The 15,042-nt window shown below is 43.6% G+C and overlaps 1 protein-coding gene across 4 annotated transcripts; it reads right to left on the bottom strand.

Moving 5' to 3' along the window:
- Window positions 1-679: 679 nt before the first annotated feature.
- On the bottom strand, window positions 680-15,041 carry ZDHHC4 (zDHHC palmitoyltransferase 4). Of its 4 annotated transcripts, none has more exons than XM_082645716.1 (8): window positions 14,981-15,041; window positions 14,303-14,496; window positions 13,561-13,684; window positions 12,082-12,155; window positions 11,172-11,350; window positions 8,909-9,034; window positions 7,149-7,393; window positions 680-1,061 (listed from the first exon to the last, which is right to left on the bottom strand). In XM_082645716.1, exons 3-8 carry the CDS (start codon window positions 13,675-13,677, stop codon window positions 771-773), a joined length of 1,032 nt encoding a protein of 343 aa, XP_082501842.1. In that variant the 5' UTR covers window positions 13,678-13,684; window positions 14,303-14,496; window positions 14,981-15,041; the 3' UTR covers window positions 680-770. The 4 variants fall into 4 exon arrangements, with proteins under 4 accessions (XP_082501842.1, XP_082501840.1, XP_082501841.1 ...); XM_082645714.1 differs by having other exon boundaries at window positions 14,329-14,496; XM_082645715.1 differs by having other exon boundaries at window positions 14,329-14,492; window positions 14,981-15,035.
- Window position 15,042: the final 1 nt, after the last annotated feature.

Here is a 15,042-nt window from a genome sequence, read left to right as displayed (position 1 = left end):
GAGATGAAAAAAGCCAAGGTCTTTCCCAGGGAAAGATGGAAAGGACATTAAAGAGGGTGCAGCTGGGACAACTTCAAGTCACGGAGACCCTCCTGCATATCAGGGGACACAGCCATAAGGCCCCTCCTGTCCAGGAGCCCAGTGGGAGACCAAGGTCAACTGGAACCTCTGGGAATTCACCTTTGAGCCCCTTGGCACCGGGACTTCAGAGATGCTCCACTCCAGCCGGCTGAATGAACAGAGGATGAGCAAGGGGTATTTCTGCCCCAGGGTTTATTAGCATCGCACCTGGCAAGGCTTAGGCACTCAGTAAACACTAGTTTTCCCTTCCCTTCCTTAGCTACTGAGAACCAATTCATAAACACAGCGGAAACTGGGAAAAAAGAAATAAACCAATGCTTAGAAAGTAAGTATCCAGGACTTCCCTGGTGGTGCAGTGGTTAAGAATCCGCCTGCCAGTGCAGGGGACACGGGTTCGATCCCTGGTCCGGGATGATCCCACGTGCCACGGAGCAACTAAGCCCGTGCGCCACAAGTACTGAGCCTGCACTCTAGAGCCCATGAGCCGCAACTACTGAAGCCCGCGCGCCTAGAGCCCGTGCTCCGCAATAAGAGAAGCCACCGCTTGACACAACTAGAGAAAGCCCACGTGCAGTAACGAAGACCCAACGCAACCAGATAAATAAATAAAAATTTTTAAAAAAAGAAAGTATCCATATGTATAAATAAACATATACTGTATTTAAAAGGCAGTAACACTCTTCCCATTCTTATTTCTTCTTTCTCTCATAATGTGCAACAGCAGGTAGAAAGATCTCGCGAAGGTTGCTCCAAAGCCCACGGGAGTGAATGTTCCGGTAAACCTGGGGCTCTGCTGATGGGGGCCAGGCCACGTGGGGGCAATGCTGGCACCAGGCTCGGGCACCTCTGTACCACTCGTTAGTGGTCTGGTTGGTAGCGGCCAGGTACAGACAGAAGCACAGGTAGCTCCCCAGGAGGAAGCTCAGCACCACAACAAAGCCCAACAGGAAGACAATCCTCGGGAAGGTCAGGAACAGGTACTGGGGGCAAAGAAGAAGCAGCACGTTAGGCAGCTGGGCTGTGACACGAGTCGGGGTCAGGAACTACCGGCCATGGTCACATCCATATACACTTCAGAACTGCCTTCCCAGCTCCCCCACCTCCATACACATCTGACCCACTGAACACAAAATCAGAACCAAAAACAGCACTGACAGACAACCCAGGAAGAATTTCATATGGGATAAATTAAGTGTGTGCATTGAAGGAAAAGGGGAAGGACACTCAGGAGATGATGCCAGTTAGCTCTTCAGAAAATAAACAGAGAAATGAATGTAGATCTCAGTTCATGCATCAACATAAAGTCCAGACGGACAGAAGAGATCAATCTCTCTCTGAAAACAATACGACCACAGAAATACATGTACAAGGGTATTCACTGTAGCACTGATTTTAACAGCCCCTCTTCCCAAAAGAAACAAGTTAAATGTCCATCCAGGAGGAAGAGTAAAACTCTGGGATAGTCATACTATCGAACAACAAGGAGCCTTTAAATTAGGTTAGTGTGTATGTACTAATTTGGAAAAGATGTTGGTAATATATTGCCCAAGAAAGACAAAATGCAAAAATCACAATGGAATCCTATTTGTGCAAAAACAAAACTAACTCGATGAAAGTGTATGGCCATATAAATAAACATAGCAAAAAAGCCTGAAATGTACACCAAACTATAAAAGTGGTTGTCTCTGGAGAATGAGACTGTTGGGAGGGGAGGGGAATAATTCCCAGTTTATATTTTATTTTTGTCCAAGATGTTTTAAATTTTCTTCTCCCCCCCCAGCTTTATAGAGATATAATTGACATATAACATAATGAAAGTTTAAGGTGCATGTAATATACAACATGATTATATATATTATATAATGAAATGATTACAATAACGTTAGTTAACACATCTGTCACCTCACAGTTACAATTTGTGTGTGTGTGTGTGTGTGTGTGTGTGTTGAGAACTTTTATGAGCTACTCTCCTGGCAACTTTCAAATGTACAATACAGTATTGTTCATTACAGTCACCATGCTGTACATTACATTCCCAGGACTTATTCATCTTTCAATTGGAATAACTACCTTCACTTATTTCCCCCACCTCCCCCCACCCCTAAAAGTTCTGGACTACTTGAATTTCTATAAGTTCGTTTTTATGATAGACAAAGAATTCTGAAAGAGTTCAATATTTTTGAAAGTTAGCAGAAAAGAAGTAGATACTTATCAAAACTCCATCAAAACTCCTGATGGTCGAGACTTGCTAACTGAAGTTACAAAGAAAAGAGACAGATTCGATGAGGAAGAATGTCTAAAGCTTTTTAAACAACAAAAAATGAGACACACAAACAGAAAACAAATATAACAAGAATGAACTATCATTATTATCCAAAGACCTCAAATCAAAAGTTATTCTAGGGGCTTCCCTGGTGGCGCAGTGGTTGGGAGTCCGCCTGCCGGTGCAGGGGACGCGGGTTCGTGCCCCGGTCCGGGAGGATCCCACATGCCGCGGAGCGGCTTGGCCTGTGAGCCATGGCCGCTGAGCCTGCGCGACCGGAGCCTGTGCTCCGCAACGGGAGAGGCCGCAGCGGCGGGGGGCCCGCGTGTGGCAAAAAAAAAAAAAAAAAAAAAAAAGTTATTCTAATATCAAATAGGTAAACAATTAAAGGGCAGAATTCACACAAAAAGATATACAAATGACTGACAGACAAGGAAAATAATCAAACGTAATGAAAGAAATGTAATTTGTAAAAAAGGGTAAACCATATTCTGGCAAACTAGAAGTACTTCCCATCCCAGGCATCATCAATGCCTGGTCTGATGCAGTGAAAGGAACACTTACACACTGCTCTAACCCCAGGTTTTAAAAAGCAATTTGACAACATATATAAATATTGAAAGACTTATAAATGTTGTCAATCTTTGACCCAGTATTTATGTTGTTGGAAATCTATCCTAAAGAAAGTCCTAAATACAAAAACAAAACCATATACACAAGATTACCCATTGCAAAGGGGAAAATGCACTTCACGAGTGGAGGGAACTGGTGGCCACCTCCTTAAACCAATGAATCAACCTGGGCTTCACTGCTCCTATGTCACCTGATGGGATGCACCATGAAATACACATCCCTACCTAGGAAGCATTTTTGCCAAAAATATTTAACTTGAATCTAATCAAGGCTCTAGAACTAACTTCCAGTTTACACTAATATAAAGAAGAGAGAAAAATTACATGACAATTAGGAAAAGAAAAATCTAGAACATGGGACATTTTAAAAGATAACTAGACTACTAAATGTCAATTTAATGAAAAAAAAGCAGGGGCATTATTTTAGAATAAAAGGACATAATATTCAAATGTAATGCATAACTATAAAATGGAATCTGGTTCAAGGAAATAAAAGAGCTATAAAAGATATATCTGAAACAATGGGGAGATCTGAATATGGACTAGAGAGTATATAGATTTATTATTACTTTTCTTACATGGGATAATAGAATTGTAGATACGTATGAGAATGTTGACATTCTGAAAAAATGCATGCTCAGGTATTTAGGGGTGAAGCAACATCGTCTCCAACTTATTTCTAATAATACAGAGAAATATATACACATGCATAGAAAGAGAACAGATTAAAATGTTAACAATTTTAAAATCTAGGTGGAAGGTATACAGGTAGTCACTCTGTTATTCTTTTAACTTTTCAGTATGATTACAAATTTACCTAATTGGGAAAAAACTTGAGAATAAAACTACTCAAGGTTAAAACAACAAGGAGGTATCATGACATACCTTTGAGAACAGCTGAAGTGAAAATCAGTGATAATGATAAACCTGGCAAAGATGCAGAGAAAACACTTACTCCCCCGTCTCTGGGGAGGAGAATGTAGAAAGGTACAAGCACTCTGCAAAACAGCGTGGTTCTCCTTTTCAAAACTAAAAATGGGGCTTCCCTGCTGACACAGTGGTTGAGAGTCCGCCTGCCGATGCAGGGGACACGGGTTCGTGCCCCGGTCTGGGAAGATCCCACATGCCGCGGAGCGGCTGGGCCCGTGAGCCATGGCCGCTGGGCCTGTGCGTCCGGAGCCTGTGCTCCGCAACGGGAGAGGCCACAACAGTGAGAGGCCCGCGTACCACAAAAAAAAAAAACTTAGAACGGACTTACCATACAACCCAACAATCACACTGAAGACTTCTTTTCACACAGCAGCTTCTAAACCAATGTTCACAGCAGCCTCATTAGTGATAGCCAAACACTGGAAATTACCCAAATGTCATTCAAAGGTTAACTCATTAAACAAACTGTGATCCATTCTCACTATGGAAAACTATACGGCAGTAAGAATGAATGAACTACTGATACGTGCAACCACTAGGATGAATCTCAAGGAAACTGTGCTGAGTGAAAAAAACCAATCACAAAATGCTACTGTAGGATTCCATGTATGTAACAATAAATAACATAATAACAGAGATAGAAAACAGATGAGTGGTGGCCGGGCATTAGGGATGTGGGGAGGAGGATGTGGGTATCAGGGATAACACAGGGAGTCTGTGGTGATGGACAGAAGAGCACCTTAGGTGTGGTGGCAATTACGCACAGCTACACATGTGACAAACTGCACAGAGCTACATACACAACACAAACGAACACATATATAACTGGCACTGTGGACTGTGCCAATGTCAATTTCTTGCTTTTGTGCTGTGCTTGCATAGGGATTCTGGCATGGGGAGAGGAGCTTAGGGGTGCACAGGATTCCTGTAGCCTCCTGTAAATCTATCATTATTTTAAAATAAGAGTTAAAAAGAAGATGCAGGCTTGAGGACTATGTGTGTATTTTATCATATTAACACACTATCCTTCGATTCCTATTTTCTAAGTGCTTTTATTATAATGGGTATTGAATTTTTTGACAGGCTTTTCAGCATCTAGAGAAATAATCATATCATTGTTCCTGATACTTAATAATGCTGTATAAGATACTAATCAATTTCCCAATATTGAACCAACCTTGCATTCATTTAATACGTCCCACTTGCTCATTTTCTTTTCTTTGAAACAAAAGAAAAAAAAACACTCAAGGAGAATTAGGCAGTTACCTAAAAAAAGACTGCTCATAAGCCATTTCCAATAAATGAAATAGAAATCTTTTAGCAGTCAAATGAGTTTTTAAAGAATGGCTTTGACTTTTACATTATGGTAAATTAATGGGCAAAGAATAGTCTTTTCAATAAATGATGTTGGGGGACTACCCTGGTGGCACAGTGGTTAACAGTCTGCCTGCCAATGCAGGGGACACGGGTTCGAGCCCTGGTCTGGGAAGATCCCACATGCCGTGGAGCAACTAAGCCCGTGCACCACAGCTACTGAGCCCATGCACCTAGAGCCCATGCTCTGCAACGAGAAGCCACCGTAATTAGAAGCCCGTGTACCGCAACAAAGAGTAGCCCTCGCTTGCTGCAAATAGAGAAAGCCCACGTGCAGCAACGAAGACCCAACGCAGCCAAAAATATAAATGAATGAATGAATGAATGAATGATGCTGGAACAACTGGATATCCACAAACTAAAGAATAAAGTTGGGGCTTCCCTGGTGGCGCAGTGGTTGAGAGTGTGCTCCGCAACAGGAGAGGCCACAACAGTGAGAGGCCCGAGTACCGCAAAAAAAAAAAAAAAGAAAGAAAGAAAAGACTAAAGTTGGAACCTTACCAAACACAATATATAAAAATTAACTCGGGCTTCCCTGGTGGGTGGCACAGTGGCTGAGAGTCCGCCTGCTCATGCAGGGGATGCGGGTTCGTGCCCCAGTCCGGGAGGATCCCACATGCCGCGGAGTGGCTGGGCCCGTGAGCCGTGGCTGCTGGGCCTGCACGTCTGGAGCCTGTGCTCCGCAGCGGGCGAGGCCACAACAGTGAGAGGCCCGCATACAGCAAAAAAAAAAAAAAAAAAAAAAAAAAAAAAAAAAAACCTCAAAATGATCAAAGACCTAAATGTAAGAGCTAAAATTATAAAATACTTTAAAGAATACTTAAGTGTAAATCTTCATGATCTTGGATTAAGCAATGGTTTCTTAGCTATGACACTACAGCCAAAGCAACGAAAGAAAAAAATAAATTGAACATCAAAATTTAAAACTTCTGTGCTTCAAAGAAAACTACCAAAAAAGTGAAAAGACAACCAACGGAATGGAAGAAAATATTTGCACATCATGTATCTGATAAGAGTCAAGTGTCCAGAATATAAAAAAGAACTCTTGCAACACAAGAATAAAAGACAACCCAAATAAAAATGAGCTGCTTCTTCCTTAAACTTTCTTCTCCAAAGAAGATATACTAATGGCCAATAAGCACATGAAAAGATACTCAATATCATTAGTCATTAGGGTAAATGCAAATCAAACCACAGTAAGATATCACTTCATACCCACTATATGGCTATAATAAAAAAAAAGATAATAACAAGTATTGTTAAGAATGTGGAGAAATTAGAACCTTCATAGATTGCTGGTGGGAATGTAAATGATGCAAATGTTTTGGAAATCAGTCTGGTGGTTCCTCAAATGATTACAACAGAATGTTATTTAGCCATAAAAAGGAATGAAGCACTGATTCATGCTACAACATGAATGAGCTTTGAACATATTATGCTAAGTGAAAGAAACCAGCTCAAAAGGCTACATATAGTATGATTCCATTTATGTGAAATGACCAGAAAAGGCAAACCCATAAAGACAGAAAGTAAACTGGTGGCTGCCTGGGTCTGGGGAAAAAGGGAATGGGGAGTGACTGCTAATAGATATGAGTTTTTTTTTGCAAATGATGAGATGTTCTGAAATTAGATTGTGGTGATGGTTATGTGGTTCTGTGAATATATTAAAACCACTGAACTGTATACTTTAAAAGGGTGAATTTTATGGTGTGTGAATTATATATTGATTTTTTTAAATTATATATCAATTTTTTAAAAAAAGGAATGCCTTCATGTTTTGACTCAGAAAACAAATGCCCTTTTTCCAATTTTGAAACCTGAAGTCAGAAACATACAGCCCACAACATAATTACCTGAATATTAATTACCTGAATAACAAAGACAGTGTCAACCACCTGCAAGTGTCCAAAGTCATTGACGTAAGTCTCCAGGTACAAGTCCGACATCATCACCAGCTGGACTAGAAACACGGTGCTCACCACAGCCATGGTGGCAGCCGAGGCCGTCAACGTCAAGAGGTAGAAGAGGAAGTACCTGATGTTCCAGGCCCCGATGCAGTTGTTCACCCACACACAGTGATGGTCAAAGCGGTGCACACAGCGGTTACACACACCTGCACAGAAATGGGGGAGCCACAACCCTGCGTTGATCCTTGGTAACGACACCGTGCACTCCTACTGAGAGGTTCACACACTCACACTAGCAGTGTGAGCTGGTAGTGTCAATGGCAGCTGCTGTCACCAAGCTTTCAGGACCGAAGGGGACAACACAGTAGCCACCTGTGAGTAATGAGCACTTGAAATGTGGCTACAAGAGAAAGTTCAAAGAATACTTTGTTGACATTGATAAATTCACAGCTGTTTTTCAATTACGCATTGCTCCTTTGAGATCAATGTGAATAATGCTGAGATGACAAAATAGTGAACTTATTAACTTGGACAGACATAATTTTGAAACTGATGCTTTTGCTTTAAAGTCAAATCCATTCTTCTGATAAAGACAAACCATTATGTCAATATAGATATGGATATTAAAGAAAAATGCTGGTTTATTTATTTATTTATTTAGGCTGCGTTGGGTCTTCGTTGCTGCGCATGGGCTTTCTCTAGCAGTGGTGAGTGGGGGCTACTCTTCGTTGCGGTGCGCGGGCTTCTCTCGCTATGCCTTCTCTTGTTGCAGAGCACAGGCTCTAGGTGCGTGGGCTTCAGTAGTTGTGGCACACAGGCTCAGCAGTTGTGGCTCGCAGGCCCTAGAGCACAGGCTCAGTAGTTGTGGCACATGGGCTTAGCTGCTCTGCGGTGTGTGGGATATTTCTGGACCAGGGCTCGAGCCCGTATCCCCTGCATTGGCAGGCGGATTCTTAACCACTGTGCCACCAGGGAAGTCCCAAGAAAAATGATGTTTTGATACTGATTCAGTCATTGAAAAACTTTTAAGAATGTCTAGAATAGCTTCGGTATGTGAATCAGCTCTTCCAACTATAAATTTTATGAAATCTAAATACAGATCAAGAGTTTCCAATAAAAATTTAGTATCTATTGATTGAGATGTACTGTAAATGTAAAACACACAGAATTGCAAGGAACTAGTATGAAAAGAGAATATAAAAAAATCCATGAATGATATTTTTATACTGATTACATGTTAAAATGGTATTTTAGATATCTTAAGTGACATATAATTAAAATAAATTTTTCCCATTTCTTTTTACTTTCGCAACATGCCTACTAGAAAATTTTAAATCACATCGGTGGCTCACATTATATTTTTGTTAGACAGCACTAATCTAGAAATCTTGGCCACTGCCCAGAAGAGTAGGCTCTGCCAGGACTGAAGTCTGCAAACACAACATCCTACAGAAACATCTCTTGAGCAGCAAGCACTGCCATGTGGCAAAGGAAGGGCTGTTTTGCCCAGAGCTGAAGGTTACCCACTACAGGAGAACAAAAGACCTCACCTCTACGCATCTCAAAGAAACCACTATCTAACTATCCCCTACCAGCAGAGGCTGCCTCATGTCTGGAGGTCAAATGGTCCTGTTTCTAGATTTATGTAACATTCCCTTACAGATGAAGCCCACTTGTCCACTGTGTGAGGGCAGAGCTGGAGGGGCCAGGACCAGACTTACTGCAGTGCTTGGATCGCGCTGGTTTCCTTAAATCACAAGTAGAACACCTCACGTTCTTTGGGAATATCCCTCCATCAAATTCATAAACTTGAAGAAAGAGTAATTCATTTGCTTTTGTTATGGTACCTGAAAAAAAGAGGGACAAGTGTCAGTTTCGAGCAATACAGTGGACCAGATGTTCACGCAACCTGTCCTGGCAAAGCACAACTAAAACTGCTGTATTTAATATTCCAAATAATTTATTTTTAAAATTAACAGCTTTGAGGTATAGTTCATAAACCCAATTCACCCATTTAAAGTGTATCATCCAATGGTTTTTTAAAAAATTAATTAACTTATTTATTATTTATTTTTGGCTGCATTGGGTCTTCATTGCTGCGCACAGGCTTTCTCCAGTTGTGGTGAGCAGGGGCTACTCTTCATTGAGGTGCCCAGGCTTCTCATTGCGGTGGCTTCTCTTGTAGCAGAGCACGGGCTCTAGGTGCGCGGGCTTCAGTAGTTGTGGCACACGGGCTCAGTAGTTGTGGCACGCGGGCTCAGTAGTTGCGGCGTGCGGGCTCAGTAGTTGTGGTGCGCGGGCTCAATAGTTGTGGCATGCGGGCTCAGTAGTTGTGGCATGTGGGCTCAGTAGTTGTGGCTCGCGGGCTCTAGAGCACAGGCTCAGTAGTTGTGGCGCACAGGCTTAGTTTCTCCACGGCACGTGGGGTCTTCCCGGGCCACGGCTCAAACCCATGTCCCCTGCATTGGCAGGCGGGTTCTTAACCACTGCGCCCACAGGGAAGCCCCCATTCAGTGGTTTTTATAGTCACAGAGTTGTACAACCACCACTACAATCAACTTTAGAACATTTTCATCACCCCAAAAAGAAATCCTTTCAGCAGTCATTCTCCATTTCTCTAATCCCACAACCCCTGGCAACCACTAATCTATTTTCTGTCTCTATGGATTTGCCTTTTTTGGATACTTCATATAAATGGAATCATACAATATGTGGTCTTTTGTATCTGGCTTCTTCCATTGAGCATAATGCTTCCAAGGTTCACCCATGTTATAGGATGTATAAGTACTTCATTCCTCCTTATGGTTGAATAACATTCCATCAAATAGGTATATCGCATTTTATTTATCTGTTCATTAATTAATGGACATTTGGTCCTTCAAGGATAGAAAAGATTAAAATAAGTGGATGGGGACTTCCCTGGTGGTGCAGTGGTTAAGAATCCACCTGCCAATGCAGGAGACACGGGTTCGAGCCCTGGTGGGGGAAGATCCCACGTGCCGCGGAGCAACTAAGCCCGTGCACCACAACGACTGAGCTCACGTGCCGCAACTAACTGAAGCTGGTACACCTAGAGCCTGTGCTCTGCCACAAGAGAAGCCACCACGATGAGAAGCCCGTGCACCACACCGAAGAGTGGCCCCCGCTCGCCGCAACTAGAGAAAGCCCGCGCGCAGCGATGAAGACCCAACGCAGCCAAAGATTTTAAATAAATAAATAAATAAATAAATAAATTTAATTTATTAAAATAAGTGGATGGGAAAAAAAATACCTAGCAAGTGTATATCTAAAAACAGTGTAATAATAAATATGAGTATCAGACAAAGGAGACTTGAGAGCCAGGAGTATTACTAGTAACAAAGGGGCTCACTGTACTTTGAAAAAAGATTCAAGAGATAATACTAATTCTAAACTTGAATACATCTAATATGAGTATATATAACTACTGTACACACACACACACATATAATAGCTTCAAAATACGTGAAGGAAAAAGTCTGTCAAATCTACCAACAGAATGAGATCACATACCACTCTCAGTAATCAAACAAAAATATAAGCATGAATATAAAAAATCTGAACATAATTAACATCTTGATCTAATGGACTTATATGGTTGCCTGTGCCCAAGAACTAGAAAATATAATACTCTTTTCAAGAACACATGGATCATTTACAGAAACTGACCACATGCCTGGGCATAATGCAAATATCAGTAACAACTTTAAAAGAAACAGTTTCACATAGACTGCAAGCTCTGTATATAACACAGTTAAGTGATAATGTTTAAATAGTTCTAAATAATCTGTGGGACAAAGAAGAAAAAAATAAACCTAGAAAACATTCAAAACTGAAAGATCATGCGAACCCTACATACCCAATTTGTTGCAAAGCCCTTGGAGGGATCACTGCTTGTTTGCAGCACGGTCAGTGAGACAGACAGTTGATCTGTCACCATTTTCTACACTAAGAGCCTCAACTTACCAGGGTTTGTTTCACAGCTTAGGGCAAAAAAAACCAGGTTTACAATCAGCAGCAGATAAGGCAGAAAAAGGTAATTCAAGGAGAACTCCAGCTCTTGACAGAGGCCAAATATTTCCCAGGTGTATTCAGTATAAACCATTCCTTCCAAGATGAGATGCAGGATAACAAAGGTGTGGTTTCTGAAAGGACACAGGTACATGACTTGTTCACAGGGGCTTCTCTGTGAAAAAATCACACCACACTACAGAAGGTGAACCAACGGACAACCACTTCCTTTGGGTTTGAGACAACGGTAAGACTTACATTAGAAATCATGTGAGACGTTTCACCTAGTGCCTACCACATAGTAAGTACTCAATAAATGTTATCTATTATCATCATCACCTCTGTTGGGAACTGAGGTCTCAGTATCAGTACATATTTCTTTTTACAGAAATGCATGTCAATACTTTCCCGTTCTTTAAGTACTGATACTTAAAATTTGATACGTCAAAACCCCAGAGATAGGGCCTCCCTGGTGGCGCAGTGGTTGAGAGTCCGCCTGCCGATGCAGGGGATACGGGTTCGTGCCCCGGTCTGGGAGGATCCCATATGCCGCGGAGCGGCTGGGCCCGTGAGCCATGGCCGCTGGGCCTGCGCGTCCGGAGCCTGTGCTCCGCAACGGGAGAGGCCACAACAGTGAGAGGCCCGCATACCGCAAAAAGAAAAAAAAAAAAAAAAAAAAAAAACCCCAGAGATAAAAGGCAGATTATCTGTCAGTCGAGGTTCTAAGCCCAGGACTCGATCCCTCCAGCATCCCTCCCTGTATCATGCTGGAAACAAACAAGGAACCTCTTAGAGCTAGAGGGCAGCAACAGTTAACAATCGAAACAGAAAAGAAGATAATACTTAAACTCTGAAATATAAATACCGTGTATGGAAGAGGTAATGAAGCCATCTTAGCATGGCTCTCCGAAGGCATTCTGGAATTATATACGAAATTATCTGAAACAAAAGAAAAGAGGGAGGTTCAGTTTCATTTCTCTTTCTCCCCACTCCTAAACAAATTAGATGCTTCACTTTCAGCCAGCAATATTGGGGATATTACGGCATGTTTCTGCATGTGAGCAGAGAAGAGATTTAAGTGAGAATAAAGAGGAGGGCTTCCCTCAGCTGGCCTTCCTATGATGTCAACTCCTCCATTTCCATCCTGACCCCAAACAAGGCACTAAGTTGGGGTCTTCAGGCAAAGAGAGGTGAGCAGAGGGGCCAGATCAGGTAATGCTGATGTGAACTGTTAATGTAGCCTTTCCCTGCCTTGGGTTCAATCCTAGGTTCCAGAGTCCACCTCCAGATCACAGAGCATTAGCCCAGGTCCCCCCACCAGGCCAACCCCTTCCCAAGGCCACTCTCCCCAATTCTAATCACTTTGATCCCTGGAGGAGTGTGGGCAGCCCGATGTTCAGCTTTCTACTCACACTACCCCCAGTTTCACCCATCAGGTCCCTCCAGGCAGACACTGCTCACACCCATGCCCAATTACAGGCATCAACTCTAGAGAAAAACAGTCAACCTTGAGAATGCTATCTTCTCTTAAAGCATCATCAAAAGATTACTTTCGGGGGGCCTCCCTGGTGGCGCAGTGGTTGAGAGTCCGCCTGCCGATGCAGGGGATACGGGTTCGTGCCCCGGTCTGGGAGGATCCCATATGCCGCGGAGCGGCTGGGCCCGTGAGCCATGGCCGCTGGGCCTGCGCATCCGGAGCCTGTGCTCCGCAATGGGAGAGGCCACAACAGTGAGAGGCCCGCGTACCGCAAAAAAAAAAAAAAAAAAAAAAAAAAGATTACTTTCGGGACTTCCCTGGTGGTCCAGTGGTAAAGAATCCACCTTCCAATGCAGGGGATGCAGGTTCAATACCTGATCGGGGAACTAACATCCCACATGCCCACGTGCCACAACTATTGAGCACACGAGCCTCAACGAGAGAGCCTGAGTGCTGCAAACTACATAGCCCACATGCTCTGGAGCTCGCGTACCACGACTAGTCAGAGAAAACCCACGCACCACAACTAGAGAGAAGTCTGAGCGCCGCAACTAGAGAGAAACCCAAGCACTGGAATGAAGAGATCCCGCATACCTCAACAAAAATCCTGTGTGCTGCAACTAAGACCCGACACAGTCCAAAAAAAAGGAAAATAAATAAATTAAATAATTTTTTAAAAAAAGATTACTTTCAACAGTAACAAAAACAGAGAGAGAGACTTTCGAATATTCCGCAAGTGCCATAAATGAAAGAACAAGTGAACGAACGAATAAAAAATGGCATCTCTTTTTTGTTCTGGCAGAAAACTGGTGAGCCTTTTAGACTGGTGGTATTCAAAATCCCGTGGTCTCCAACCATCACTGTTACCTGTGCTCCTCTGCTGACCAGGCCTTTCAAGCAATGGGTTTTCGAGCAGATGCAGATCGTAACAACACCAATCAGCACAAAAGCCAAGTAGAACAAGAAGAGAACCAGGAAGTCCATCCTGGGGCTACAAAGGAACAGAAGGAGTGTGACTATTACTGAGCGATATAGTCCAACACATATGCTCAGACATCAATTCCCTAAGTGACTCCAAGCAGAATTCTTCATCCTTCAAGCGCAAATTGCCTCTCAGTGGGGCTTCCCATCTGGTCACCCTTCAAAAGTTTCCTAATCAAACCACTGTGGTCTGCCTTGTGGCATCTCCTGCCTGCAAATCCCAAAATAAGTGGGGAAGAATATGCAACATGCACCCCCTTCCCTCCCACAACGATAAATCCGTCTTTTACTCCCCTGAATATAAATATTCACAATGACATTGATATGAATGTACCCAAAAGAATCTGCTGGCATTGCCCTTGGAACAAGCATCCACCAGAGGCAGTCAGGGGCCCCCAGCCAGGATCAGGCAATGCTGTCCTATGAAGATCCCTCCAGGACAGTGACCACAACAATCAGGGATCACCCAGGGGGACCAGAGTCAACACACAGGCCTGTATTAAGGAACTGGAAATGGCTACTATTGGCCTTGGCAGATATGGTTCTGGGCAGAACTTTCAATTAAGATAACCAAACTAGAAACTCCTGACGAGATAAGACAGAGGAAACAAAGAGCAGCAATTCTCACGAGGTGATTCAGGGTCCCCAGCCTACATATTTATTTTGTTTGGATAGTTTTCAGCCGGCAGCTCTGGCGTTCCTCCTCCGAACATTCACGGAGAATCCAAACGGCATCTCCTCGTGTTCAGCGGCGTGCGCCTGGCACAACAGGTGGCACCCAAAGCTGCAGGAGACATGGCTCCTCTAGGAAGCTGGATCTGGCTGCAGAGACATCAATTCAACCCTCACATAATATGACAGGCTAGGAGTCAGGGGCGGAATACATCGTGTAAAAGAATTTGGAAGTCAAGGGATGTTGAGACCCCGCAGGGTGAACGGGGCTGTAAGATTTGTAGACAAAAAGCTCATTGGGAAGAAATAACCCGGGAGCCTTGGATCTCGGTGTTTATCCCTATACCTGAGGAGCCCGCGCTGGGGACCTGACAGAAGAGCATTCCCGAGGCTACTCTCCGTCCGAAGATCCCAGCGGGTGGGCCTGGCCGGAGCTTTCCCCGGGAGCCGAAACCGGGGTTGGGGGGATGGAGGGTGCAGAAAGATCGGAGGGGACACTGGGGGTGTCTGTGCGCCGGGAGGGGTGGAGGTGGGGCTGCAGCTCCATAAACAAGGGGGAAGGGCGGGTCAGACAGGGAGACGAAGGGCCCTTTGCCAGCCCGGGTGTCTAAGAGCCCAACGGAGGCGGACTTACCGCCGAGACCTGTCTACCGCCAGCAGCCCCCGGGCCGCGCCTTTAGGGCGCTTCCCCAGACT

Source organism: Mesoplodon mirus, assembly GCF_964341445.2.
Source record: "Mesoplodon mirus genome assembly, chromosome: 15".
Lineage (NCBI taxonomy): Eukaryota > Metazoa > Chordata > Mammalia > Artiodactyla > Ziphiidae > Mesoplodon > Mesoplodon mirus.
This window is presented reverse-complemented; position numbering and strand designations above follow the sequence as displayed.